General features: G+C 34.1%; 1 protein-coding gene across 4 annotated transcripts in view; it reads right to left on the minus strand.

Annotated features, from left to right (window-relative positions):
* The window catches only part of NAV3 (neuron navigator 3), an 862,702-nt gene that overhangs the window by 245,950 nt on the left and 601,875 nt on the right, over nucleotides 1-14,877 (minus strand). For all 4 annotated transcript variants that reach the window (XM_053585283.1, XM_053585282.1, XM_053585281.1 and 1 more), the window contains exon 5: nucleotides 14-86. In XM_053585283.1, coding sequence (XP_053441258.1) covers nucleotides 14-86 — 73 coding nt within the window. The remainder of the gene's footprint in view (nucleotides 1-13; nucleotides 87-14,877) is intronic.

The raw sequence follows: 14,877 nt of genomic DNA on the forward strand, positions 1-14,877 counted from the left end.
TGCTTTTTCTTACCTTCTGCAGATAGACCTTGAACATTTACTCCTCTGGCTGCTAGAAAACTAAGGCAGACATCAACATTTTCAATCTGCAACACAAAAATCAGGGAAAAGCAACTTAGAGGACTGTTTTTAAATAATACATGAGCTAGAATGAAACCAGAAAAAAAAAAAAAGATAAAGAATGAATACTTTACATTCATTTCATACTAGAAGTTTTTATCAGAGTTTAACGAGAATTATTTCAGCTAATTACGGAATGAATATAAAGCTGTCATTGTCTGGCTTGGTACTTACAAACAATTCATAAAGGCCTGATGGAGAATGGCATTCTTGCAGATTAACAACCCACCTACTTAACATAAAACTGGCTTTTTTGCTTTACAAATAAATCTCAATGAAAACACCCATACAAGACGAGATCATTGTGTGTGTGAGTCTTCGAGTGCCAGGATGTGGATAATCGAGACGCAATGTCTATCATATGTTAGGTTTGCCAAAAGACAGACAAGATGGAGGAAGAGAGGATACACCAAGGAAGAAAGGAAGGACGTGTTCATCCTAAACCACAGCAATCTTTACTTTGAAAATTATATCTGTATTTCTAGAATTTAAGTAATCCTCTGATTCAATATAGAATTTTACCATTTAAAAGGGTGAAGCTTATGGATTTTAAATAGTTGGTTCCCATATGATTATCAGCTTGTAAGCACTTGGCATGAGAAACTAAATGCCAGATGACTGACTGATGTTAACTAAGAGGCTGATCTCAATATTGGTCATGAAGCTTTATGACAAGTAGACTGCTAAAACTTTGTGAAAAGTATAGAAAGCTAGAAAGTTCAGATTCTTTTTGAGTCATGCCCTTCAGTTTTAGGGTATCCTATAGATCTAAAGATTCTAATTAAATAAGAAATTTAAAATAAATAATTTAACAAGGTATTCATTTCTGTCTTATTAAATTCTCATGAAAAGTTATTCATGAGGACTCACAAAGTTCTGTCAATATCCTCTCCAGCTTATCTTTCTTATAATAAGGTTAAAATGTCTCTTATGGGACATAAAAATAAAACGAACAGATTCAAAACTCTGTCCTTAAAAAATGGAGAAAATATTTAAAATCCTTTTATAATATGAGCAAAAATTAAATTTAAATAATATCCAATGAGATGTTCTTTGCATAAAAATGGCCATAGACAAAGTATACACATTTACTCTTTTTTAATTTTTTTATTTGCTTTTTTTGCTTTTTTTTTAACTTTTATATTGATTTACTTCAAAGAAGTGTTACTGAAATTATTCTACAGAATAAAACAAGAATAGCATTGAACCAGCTGAGCATGACAATGACATAATCGATCTCGTGGTTCTGCCATCAGCATCTGCATATCCATGCAGGCGATGGTGCTGAAACACACATCAAAGTCTTTCCTTTCTTCAGATTTCATTTTGCTTCTTGGAAATAAGATTAAATAACAAGGAAAAAGAAGGAAGAAAGAAAAGAAGAAATAAGTCAAATTGGATGTTCTCCTGTAACCATCGGAAGCATTCTTTCATTTCTTTCAGGTTCATTACAGTGAATCAAAGAAACAGTACAAATAATTATTGTGGCCTAAAATTCAAAAGGGAACTGGACTTAATATTTTTAAGTGTATGCACAGTCCCAATGTTATTAATTTCATAGCAATTATATGCATTTTATAGAGAGGAAGATTTCTGATCCAAACTATAATTTGTTGCAAAATATGAACCAGATATTAGAGCCTAAAGTTTTATTCCTTTTATTATACAAGAACATCTTAGTTTACTTAAAAAAGCAGAAGAGTTCAATAAATAGAGTTTGTAATAAAGTTTGTTAAGTAGCTGTTTTAAAATACCATTTAACTAGCATATTAAATAACCAGATTCTTAAATTGGGAGTTAGAAACACAGAACTCTCTCTCAACATAAGAAATCAGAAAGGGCAAATAAAAGGATTATAATAGAAGAAAGAAAAAAATATTGAAGACATACTCTTTATTCTTCTCAAGTCTACTTATCAGGAGCTTTCAACCTTTTGTAATATGTGCTTATGATCATTCACTATGAGCTCCAACAATCCAAGGTCGGTAATTCAGCTCCCCATTATTACTATGGTAGCTCAGTAATAGAAACAAGTATTATTTGTATGTATATATTGTTATTTGTATGTATTATTTGCTTACACAATTTTTAATGTGATTATTACATAATACATAATTTTTAATGTGACTAGTACATGATACATAATTTTCAATTTTCAATGTGACTATTAAAGGATAGTCTATTACAGTTTATTTCTTCAATAATATTTATTTGTTGAGAAAAATTAATTTTCTGGTAGGGTAGTAACATAGTAAACATAAGAAAATACTATCTTTTCTTACTTAATTCCCATCCTTCTATAAATTCAATCACACATCAGTATACTATGTTACACTTTTTACACAGCAAAAAACATTATAAACTATAAACATTATATTTAAAATGAGATAGGTTTGAGATAACTCATTAACTACCTCAGTTTCCTCACCAGTGGCATATTTTAAAATACTTTGCATGGAAAAAAAGTAATTCGAGTGGTCTTTTTATCACAAAATAATATGCTCTGTGAAATGTCAAATAATTAGCCAAGTTTTAAGCTGCTAAGTAAACACGTAGAAATATCAATATTCCATAAATATGGAAATTATGTGTGAAAAAAACCTGTGACCATGTTATTTTGAAATGAATGGAAATAATTTCAGAGAGTTCTCATGATGGTGGGTCCCATAAACAATCACCTTACCTGACTCTTTCAATTTTAAAAAATGAAAAGAGAAGCAGATAATATGTTATTTTGTAGAAAATTCAGTGGAATTGTCCATGTAAAGCACTCGGCACAATTCTCTATGGTATGAACTCAAGAAAAAAATCGATGATTAGTATGACAGGTTTTAATATCAGTGTACTGACAATAGTATAAAATCATATTATAACCTCTTTTGCTTTTGGCATTACACAAACTTCCCTGAGAATTATCCTTACTACATTAAACTAGCTTTTTGAATCCAGTGGTTACTAAACTGAGATGTTATAAGAATCAACTGTAGGACTTTTTAAAACCGAGGTGCCCAGTTAACACCTCCCTCAGGTAGATCAGAAGTGAACGCCTCCCTTAGGTAGATCAGAAGTGAAGGCCTCCCTCAGGTAGATCAGAAGTGAACGCCTCCCTCAGGTAGATTAGAACACCAGAAGTCCATCGTGAATTAGCAGCACCTTTTACAATCCCAGGTGATTTAACTGGCAGCAAAGACTGGGAGCCACAGCTTCAATTCTATGCTCTTTAAAGCAAGTAACTGCACATAATTTCAATTTACTTCCATGTGGATGCAGGACTTACAGTGTTCAGATTATAGTAATACAGTGTCTTTTGTGTATTTGGACCATGATACCTTATAAATCAAGTGTTTTATATTTTATTCCCATAATATGAAAATACACATCTCCCTGTAGGGCAGTAGTAACACAAGGAAATGTATTCTGAGGTCTGTGGGTACCACATTTCTCATGTGGCTCAGAAATAGTCACATCTGTAGCTAATGGATAGTCATGCCCAAGGCTCTCACTGGCCAATTATTATGTCAGGCACCATTTCTTGGTTCCTCCATTCATGGTGTACCTTTCATTGGCATGGGACATCTACCTTCCCTCTCTTTTTCATGCTAAATTTAAGTATTGTTATATAACTATAAAGATATTGACCTTACAGCAAATATAAAACAAAAGAGTTCTAAGTTGTAGATCCTCTGATTACTTTTGTAAGTTTCAAAACGCGGGGGTACACTGTGTTGCACTTAGGCTTTTGTATTCTATCAAGATACCTGATGTTATCAAAAAGCCCTAAACAAAAGCACAATTTTGTTAGAATAGTACTTAAAATGGACTGCAGTGTGTGTTTTCTTTCTTTCTTTTTTTTTTTTTGAGACAGAGTCTTACTATGTCGCCCTCAGTAGAGTGCTGTACCATCACAGCTCACAGCAACCTCAAACTCTTGGGCTTAAGTGATTCTCTTGCCTCCGCCTCCCAAGTAACTGGAACTATAGGCGCCCATCACAACGCCCGGCTATTTTTTGGTCGTAGTTGTCATTGTTGTTTGGCAGGCTCGGGCTGGGTTCAGCCCACCAGTTCTGGTGTACGTGGCTGGCGTCCTAGCTGCTGAGCTACAGGCACTGAGCCTGTGTTTTCTTTATTAGAGAAACTCAACAAATTCCATAGAATTTGGTCCATAATTTTGGAACTGAGTATTTTCTGTAAGTATAATTAATATCATTACCATCTCAGCACTACTATTTAATGTTGTGTTTTATAAAATTAAACCCTTTATTTATTCATTTATCAGGCATTTATTACACTTCTTTTCTGCCTGAAAAATATGCTCAGTGCTGCAAAGATAAATTTTAAGACACAGGCACTGAGCCTGTGTTTTCTTTATTAGAGAAACTCAACAAATTCCATAGAATTTGGTCCATAATTTTGGAACTGAGTATTTTCTGTAAGTATAATTAATATCATTACCATCTCAGCACTACTATTTAATGTTGTGTTTTATAAAATTAAACCCTTTATTTATTCATTTATCAGGCATTTATTACACTTCTTTTCTGCCTGAAAAATATGCTCAGTGCTGCAAAGATAAATTTTAAGACAAAGCCATTAATCTTCATATATTCTAACTAAAATTGAAATTTCTCTAATTTTGTAGTTGTACATACATCATGACCCTTGTGTACTTGCTAAATATGAGCCTAATTCCCCAATAACAAATTGGGCTTCAGCAGAGGAAAGGATAAGTTTCCTTTATCTTCACTTATAAAAAATCAGGACAGATGCTGCTGGTACCTTCAAATTACTTTAAACTTAAGGGTTAACGTGTTCTTGACATATCAAAACACAGAGTTTGTATCGGAAATACCAGTATTTTTTTCAGTACTGGAAGAACTATTCAAAAGGTGTAATATTTTTACTTAGTACAACTCTGTATTGAATTAATATACTGTAAGCTATGTTTTCTGACGGCCAGTCTTTCAGCATTTTTTACTACAAAACTAATATAACCTATTTCAGAAAATGTAAAAAGATGCATGTTTAGCAATATTAACAAAGTAATACCTGTCCATTCACAGACTTTTGCACATTTGCTTGTGCATATTTAATTAAAATTACAGTTAGGTACTAAATATCTATATATGATTAATATCTACCTTGTAATTTGAGATTAAATCTTAACCACTGCACAACACTTAACATGGAATGATTCGCGCATTCAGTAACTATTGACTGTTACACTCTGGTGGATGGTGAAGGGATGCAAGCTGAATTAGAAGTGTTTTGCCTTGTGAGTCTGTATTGATAAAATTGTTAAGGAGACAGAACAGATTCATAAATTGTCATAACTCAAGACATAATATAATAAATTTCAAAAGAGAATACTAAATAATGCCACATAGCAGCAAAGAGAAAAAAGTTTTTGATTTTTACTACGTATCTGGGGAAATCTTCACAGAAGTGTGATTTAAACTTCAAAGCTCAGCTGGATTTTGCTAAGGCTGGAGAAGCCTCGGAAGGAGGATCAGGGCACGTCAACCAGAGCAGCTCCAGGGAAGACTGTCCACAGGACGCCTGAGAAGAGGCCCTCCAGGCCTTACTTTCTGCGGTTATGTTTAGAAGCTGACTTTGACCTGGGATGTAAAAGGCTGTGCTGCTATAATATAAAAAGTTAAATAATCATAAGCCAGACACCAGAGATACACCTCAAAGATTTATTTCCAGAGAATAAATGCATCTGGATTAGAATATACCTGAAGTACTGAACAATGCTCTTAGTAATCACATATAGAGAATATCTAAAAAAAAAAAACAAACCAATTCAAACTTTGGCTATCTCCAAAATGTGGATTCTCTTATGACTTGGGCTATTTTGGGGTATCAGGATAAAACTGTAATACTAGTGTCACCCTATGAATTAATTAAATAAATATTATTTCAACGAAAAGATGGTGCAATTTAAACAAACTCCCATCCTGACATAGAATTCAAATAATTACATAGATTTTAGCCAATGATTTTATTCAGAGATATTTTTTTTTTCCGGAGAATAAAAGTAAAATTCAGTAGTATTTTTGCCTTGGTAAAAATTCATAGAATATTTGTTTACAAGCTCTTAATAATACATGGGTTGACCTAAAGCTTGAGTACAATTTAAAATAGTTTAACATTGCAAATTACACGTGAACTTTATGGACATCCTATATAGTTTGGAAGGCAAAGGAGATAATTCTAATTTAATACAATATATGTTATTACCAAAGAAGCGTGGACTCCTAGAGAAGATGAAGGATCTATCCCTGATCAGAGGCCAAGAGGACTAGGGACAGAGAAAGTTGATAGTAACTAAGACTTCTAACCTCGTGACAAAGACATCTTCTTCTAAGTTCTTGTACCAATTTACAGCCAGAGAACTGAACTGATACGGTCCAGGTCACACAGAGCACATGCTTCTAGTCCCCACGTAGTGCTACTGAAAAGGAAGTCCCTGAAGGGTTAGGAAGAATTAGGAAAAGGAGGGGAAGTGGTATGAGGTGAACCCAAGGAAGGAGGTATCTCTGAAAAGATCATGGCTGAGAAAGGTCAGAGGTTGAGGGACCCACAGTGAGTTTGGAAGAGCTGGGGATACTGCGCTGAACCTCAGCGAAATCTTACTGCACAACATCTGATTGTTTACCCAGGTGAAAATCCTCCTATGGTTAGTAGCTTCCAGATCAGTTTGAAGAACATGTGTAAGGAGAAGAGTTCAGGCAGAAGGGGCTTCAGGGCAAGAATCTTGAAATCTGGAGAAAAGCAGTGACAGGTAACAGAGATAAATGTGGACTCTGTGGGAATATTCTCTGTGGGATTAGGCTAAATCTCATAGCTCAGAAATCTAATGGTGTGCTTTAATCGAAAAGAAATTATCACTGTTGCATTGAAGACATCCATTTTATGTGATTACACAGATTTATTGATACTGTAATAAAAATTGCACAAATCAATTTTTACCCACACTATCTATAATACACTCTGACTTAAAGTATTTCATTAAAACATCCATGGTAATAGATTAGTGCTATACACACGTTATGTTAGCAAGCTGCAGTTTGAGAAATACACACTGTGTCTCGAGAATGGAAGCATGGAAACGGTCTGGAATCTACTGGTCCAGTTCCTCCTCCACCATTCAAAAAGCAAGCACAGGAAAAACGTTTGTAGAGAGATTTAGGCAAGTATGTTATTTACTCCAAATGAGAAATCCTTTCCATCTTCACTATAAATTCTAATAAAGTTGGTATTTCTCTCATTCACTGTAATTTTGAGAGAGCATAATTTTTCGTTTTTGTAAGAGTACACAGTAAATAAACAGCAGAGCAAGAACTCAAACTGGTCAGTCTGCAATGAATCTGCTATTCTGCCACGCTGCCTCCTTCCACTGTCATTTAGCCATTCTGACCGAGCCACTGCAAACTCTCAACACACTGACAGGTGGACAGGATACAGTGCCAGGCACCAAAGAGACATTCAACAAATACTTCACTGAATATAAGGATAAAAACTGGGTAGTGTATGTGTGTATATAAAGACAAAAATGTCATGGAAAATCCACTTGTTTTACACACTTCATAGGTTTACAGACTTTAAATGCTACCAAATTATTTCTGAAATAGCCCATGCATTGTCATCTGCTGGTAAATTGACTGACAGGGCCACAAGCCAAAAAATGTTAACAACTCTCAGAAGTCAAAAAAGGCAAAGAACAGACATCCCCTAGAGCAGGTGTCCTCAAACTTTTTAAACAAGGGGACAATTCACTGTCCCTCAGACCACTGGAGGGCCAGACTATAGTTTAAAAAAAAAACAAACTATGAACAAATTCCTATGCACACTGCACATATCTTATTTTGAAGTAAAAAACAAAACGGGAACAAATATAATCACACCGCTTCATGTGGCCCACGGGCTGCAGTTTGAGGACGCCCTTCCTCGAGCCTCTGCTGGGTAAGCAGCATGGCTGACACCTTGATTCCAAGACCAGTTATACTGATTTGGGGCCTATAGGACTGTTAGAAATTAAATTTCTATTGTTTTAAGCCACTAAATTGATTTTAATTTATTACAGCAGCCACAGGAAACTCATGAGATTATCTACTCAGTAAAGCAATAGATATGATGACTCCAGCAAGCTTAAGAGTGAGCTGGGATCCCATGAGCCTGCACGTTCTCAGGCCTCAGCCTCTCTGGGCTGTTTAGCGTTAGCTAGTGAGGGGCTGGGGGTGTTGGGAATGAAAGGTGCAGCCTCATCAGGGGCTCATGCAAACCACTGCATGCTTGCCTTCCCCACTTCAAGTTCGTCTGTGTTGTAGAGTGAGGACAGCAGATAATAATTATATTCATGTCCTTGGTTCTTTTTTTTTTATTTGTTCAGTTGATCTGCGCTTAGACCTAAGAAGTAAATTCATTAATTTAGCATTATAATATAATAATGAAAAGTTTTGCAGTACATCTATGTTTGCGTCCTGGTGGTATAATTGACACATTGTAAGAAACAGAAGTTTTTACTCTCTCATACCCGCAGCTTCCTCCTCTGTGAAATGGGAATGAAAACAGTTTCCAAATCAATATATTATGTGAGAATTAAAAGTGTTTGGAAAGTGTTTAGCTTAATACCAGGCATGTGTATGTGTGTGTGTATGTATGTACATATAAATAACATATATATATATTTATAATAGGGAGGTAGAAGGGTCTATTCCATTTAAAATATATATAGTGTATGTATGTGTGTATATAAGGTATATACAATTCCCAATATGGAGCTAAGCTCTTTATAAATCCATGTATGCTATAAAAGAATGTATTGTGTGAACAGACATATAGACACAGGTATAGATATAGATATGCCAAAATCACAAGGATCTTATCAGATAAAATTTTTTGGCCCAAATCCTACTTTACTAATTTGGCAATTAAAGAATAATGGACAATATTTAATATATGGTATCATTTATAGATAAAATTAAATATTTACTATAAGCTATAATTGGCAATATAAAATGCTGTAAATATAAAGTTCTAAAATATGACATTCATTGACCTGAAGATATACTTTGTGTGTTTTAAATAAATCCCTACATTTTAGTTTGTTCCAGAAAACAAAACAAAGTAACTTACTGTTTAATTATGAAGTTATAAAATTGTTAGGAACCTAAACAATAATTATTTATGAAAGGGCAAAGTTTCATATAACAACTTATTAGATCTATGATGTCACCACAGAGCGTATAAATCATCATTTCTCTCACATGATTACCTTGCCCAGAGTTGCACCAGAGTTTCTTTCTTGCTACAGATAAAAGAAACAAATATAGTATTATAAAAGAATACTTATTTGTATTCCAATGTTGTGGACAGGGAAGGGAAAAGGGAAGGGGCCAAAACAATAGAAAAAAAAAGACCAATTTCAATCAAAATCCCACCAAGTTTTTTGTAAATACTGACGATCTAATCCTAAAGTTTATATGAAGAGTCAAAAGACCCCAAATTGCCAACAGAATGTTAAAGAACAAAATTGGAGGAATGGCACTATCCAACTTCAAGACTTGCCATGAAAACGCAATAATCAAGATAGTACAGTATTGGTGAAAGAATATACAAGTAGATCAATGAAACGGAATGTAGAGTCCAGAAACAAATATACTCAATTTATCTTTTACAAGGAAGCAAAGGCAACACAATGGAACAAACACAGCCTTTTCAACAAATGACGCTGAAACAACTGGACATTCATATGCAAAAAAATTTAGATACAACACCAAAGAAAGGTATGATTCATGAAAAAAGTAATTGATAAGCAGGACTTCATTAACATTAACTTCTGTTCTGTGAAAGATATTATCAAGAGAATAAGAAGACAAACCACAGAATGGAGGAAAATATTTTCACATCTGTTAATAACAATGTACCAAGAACCCTTTAAGCTAAACAAGAGGAAAAAATCGGTAACTAGATTTTAAAAATAAAGCCAAAGGCTGTAGCATGCACCTTACCAAAAAATATATACAGATGGCAAGTGAACATGAAAAGATGCATCAGATGTCATCACAGAAATTAAAATTCAATAAACCAGAGAAATAAATTAGCTCCTCATTTAAAAAATAATTAAAGCTACAATATTTATTAGAATGGCCAAAATACAGAACTCTGATGACATCAAATGCTGGTGAGGATGTGGAGCAACAAGAACTCTCTTTCATCATTTATGGAAATGTAAAATGGTTTAGCCACTTTGGAAAATAGCTTGGTGGAGCCTCACAAAACTACACAAACTCAATGGAATCTAGCGTTTGCACTCCTTGGTATTTACCCACAAATCTGAAAACTACATTCACACGGAAGCCTGGACATTTATTCATAATTGTCAAAACTAGGAAGCAACCAAAATGTCTTTCAGCAAGTGAGTGGACAAATTGTGACACATCCAGAAAATTGAATATTTTTTATCACTATGGAGGAATGAGCTATCAAGCCCATCTGTAAAGGCTACACAATGTATTCAACTCTATGGCACCTGGAAAACAGCAAAATGACAGAGATGGTAAAAGGATCACTGATTATCAGGGGTTGGGGAGAGCCATGAATAGGTAGAGAACAGAGGAATTTAACACAGTGAAACTACACTGTGTGATGCTGTAATGCTGGACACGTGTCATGATCCATTTGTCCAAACCCACAGACTATACACCCCCAGGAGTAAACGCTAATGTGGAGCATGGACTCTGAGTGGTAATGATGTGTCACCAATTCAATTCAAATCAGGGTCACCAATTCCAACAAACATAGTCTTCTTTAGAGGATGTTGATATTGGGGCAGAAAGAACATGGGAAATGTCTGTATCTTTTTCTCAATTTGCTTGAGAGAAAGATACCATCTGATACCTCCTCTAAAAAAACAGTTTTTAACTAGGAAGGGGGAAGAGGAGGCAGAAGAAGTGAAAATCCACAAGGCCTGAATTCCAGACCTTGTTTTGTTAAACTTATTTGTTAATAAGTCCAATAGTAATGTGGCCTAGAATAAATGTACATGAGTTCAAACCCCAATTATTCTACTAATTTAACAGGGGACACAGGTGCACTCCCGCGCAAGTTTGCTGTGATGACTAAATGAAAAGCAAAGGGAAACATAGAGCACTGTACCTGATATATATTCAACCTATATATATATTCAACCAATAATCAAATCAATAACTGATGATAACCTTGTTGAACTTACAGGTCCATCCCTAAAACGATAAGTTTCTATGTGGTGATTTCCTAGTATGTTTTGTTATATTTGAAACATGGGTAATACAGGTCAGGTGGGCAATATAATTTTTCAAAGTGTAACAAGAGATGCCAATTTTTAGCCCCTCCCCAGATGTCAATTTTTTGTCTGGGTCTATCTATACAAGTTAGTTTAGTGAATTCATATTAAAATCATTTAAATATAATTTCATGAAGCAATTAGCTTGGCACATCTACTGAATTTCAAATACTTTATCTGATCAAAAATAAACTTTCCATATGATTATACTTTAAATCAACTGAACAAGAATTTTCCTATTTCCTTTTTCTCTTGTTATAGGAATAATTTTTTTAAATGTAACTATGTAACATTAGTTTTTAAACTAAGACTATTACAGTTAATATTGAAAATGGCCTCATATCTTAATATACTGTTTCATAAACAAAGATTGTTAAAATAGTTCTACTGCTAAATATTTTACCACTGAGAAATATAAGTGACAATTTTCTAGTAAATTTTGAGGGAATGACCAATGGATAAAGATGAAGTTCTTTAAAAGGTCAATTTTTAGGCAAAAAAAACTCCCCTGTAATTGTTATAAAATATGTTTTACAATACCCTGTATGATTGTACTTTGGTTTACTGGGTTACTAAGTAGTAGAAAACAATTTATAGCATTTTAAGTAAAAGAAAATTAGGATAAAGAGCATGCTAAATATTTAAGAAAATGGTCAACATTGAAATACAGGTTGGCCATAAAGCTCATGTGAAATTTTAAATTGTACACTATTTTTAATTGCACGCGAACTTTATGGCTACTCTGAATATAGTAGAAACATTAACTACATTTGAAGTGGTTTTATAGGTATATATAAAGCTTATTAATGTCCCTAAAAATTTATATCCTCTATAAAAATAAACAGAAAATCTGTAAAATAAAAATTAGTTACTTTATCCCAATTTCTATATATCATATAAATTATACAAATTTGAATATTGATGCAAGACATATATTGAAGCTTCTTATTCTTTAATATAAAGTCAATGCAGCAATGAGTTCTTATATTATTAACTTTTGACTTTCATTTTATTTGTGAATCTTAGGCCAAATAATTCCTACAACAAAATACTTTCCATGTTGTTGCTGTTTTTCTTTGTAAATTAGACTTAATGCATTTTAGGAAATTTCTTTCATAACTTAGACCAAAAGCAGTTTTAAAAACTGATAAAGATTGAAAACTCAAATATATTTTAAGATGAAATGGGGAAGAGAAATCATGGTCTTGGATGGCTTTTCAAATCAATGTAGCAAATTGGAGTTCCGACAAACTTCAGAATCCATCATTTCCTCATTACAGAAATGAGCAGAAGCCTGGCACAATTACTGAATTATTTTCCCTAAGTCACACATTCAGAATTGGAATACCAGTGACCATCGCTTCTCGGCCTTTTGGCTAAGATCAAGTGTAGAATACCAGTGACCAGTGTCCTTCAATATGCCAGGCCACCTCTCAAGGCCTTCATGTTACTTCAGTTAACTGCATTTGAACTTTACTACTATAGGAAGCTACCTGTAGAACAATTTCAGTTTTAAAGATCAGAAAAATATTTTTATAACTTAAATATAAATTTCCTAATCCTAATATTTTGTACTTACTCTTCCAAAGTTTGAGCTTATAGGACCATAATAAAATCATTAAGAAGACTACAAAGTAAAGATTTTCATTTCGTGTTCTTTTAGAGATGAGAGCTATATTTGTAGTAAGCATTTGTCTTCATTAAGCTATCTTTTTCTGGCCATTCCAGAAGATGAGCTGTTTCAGAAATGGCAGGGGATCATGTGAATGGACAAACTTAGAAATATTCCACTCCTCTGAGTCATAGTGCTAGAATTCCACAGTATGCCATGCAGCAGATTTTATTAAACCTTTAAGTGCATTCCAATATTTTATGTAGTATCTCTTCCCTATTTGGTTAGGAACCTCATCTTCCTATCTTACCTAAAAAAGATCCTTTAAAAGAGCTGCACTGACCAACAGTAGAGGAAAGAAAACATTAATAAAATAGAATATTGATAAAAGCAAGAATAGTTACAATTGAGAACAGTTTCACCTTCCAGATAACCATAAACGATAGAGAAGGGATAAAGATGCTTCTGGCATCCATGTGGCTTATTCTGGAAACCACAACCCGATGGGACATGCAATCAGGAAGGGAAGACTGGGACCTAATTTTTCAGCTACTGGTAATTAAATAAAAGAGTAAGAGGCACGAGCAAAATTCTTCATATCAGCAAATTTTAAACAACATACATGATATCATAGAAAGTAGTTTTTGAAGGCTGCAGCTAAAAACCAATTGAGATGCTAAATTAATGTAGAAGACCAAGCCAGAAAGAGGAGTGAGAAGCTGTGAACCACATGTTCTAGCGACTCAGGTGTCCCATACAGTCTAACACTTGCTTTGCAACGATTTCAGACAATCAAATGTCCTCATTTCTTTGTGCATCCCTGAAGATTCTTAAATGCCATAATCTATTTTAAAATAAAGACAAATTTGCTCTCACAATAACTCTTGCCCTACATGTCTAACATTTTTGTCTAAGAACCTTGCACTTATGCCTTTGCAGTTAAAATAAATGATGGAGATTTGTCTGCTATTTTTAATGTGCTAGGGATTCTGGGCATTCCCGGTATTTATAGGTTACTAATTTACTCCCTTATGTAAGCTCACCAAAGTTGTGGCATGCAGCATATATTTTGAATCCTGATCCCACGCACCTAAGAATTACTCAACAGGTGCCGTCCGTGTTAGTAACTTTGTCTTTGGATGAGGTTAAATATAGTAATGACTGAGTTCCTACAAACTGAGTTCTGTTTTTCAAGACAGTTTAGTCTCAAGATCATTCAAGAAATATAACTGCGACTTTGAATGTAGAATAAACGTGAACAACATCTCAGTAATTTTACCAATAAAATGCTAAAAGAACAAGTTTATATTTTCTTAAATATGTGCTCATAGGGCGGTGCCTGTGACTCAGTGAGTAGGGCGCCGGCCCCATTTAACGAGGGTGGCAGGTTCAAACCCAGCTCCAGCCAAACAGCAATAACAAAAAAAAATAGCCAGGCCTTGTGGCAGGCTCCTGTTGTCCCAGCTACTCGGGAGGCTGAGGCAAGAGAATTGCCTAAGCCCAAGAGCTGGAGGTTGCTGTGAGCTGTGATGTTACAGCACTCTACCACGGGCAATTAAGGTGAGATTCTGTCTCTCTTAAAAAAAAAGAAAAAAAAAAAAAAAGGTGCTCATTGAACCATGTTGTTTGAAAGAGTTATTGTGAAAATATACATATATATATTTGAATTTTCTTTAGTATATGAGATATATGTTAAATTTTTTATTAGAAGGTAACATTATATAATAACATAGCAAAAAGCACATTAGTATCACATAAAATTCCAAAATTGTTACATTGATTTGAATTCCTTTAATTTTATTTAATTCGATTTTGATTG

The sequence above is a fragment of the Nycticebus coucang genome, chromosome 3, assembly GCF_027406575.1.
Source record: "Nycticebus coucang isolate mNycCou1 chromosome 3, mNycCou1.pri, whole genome shotgun sequence".
NCBI lineage: Eukaryota > Metazoa > Chordata > Mammalia > Primates > Lorisidae > Nycticebus > Nycticebus coucang.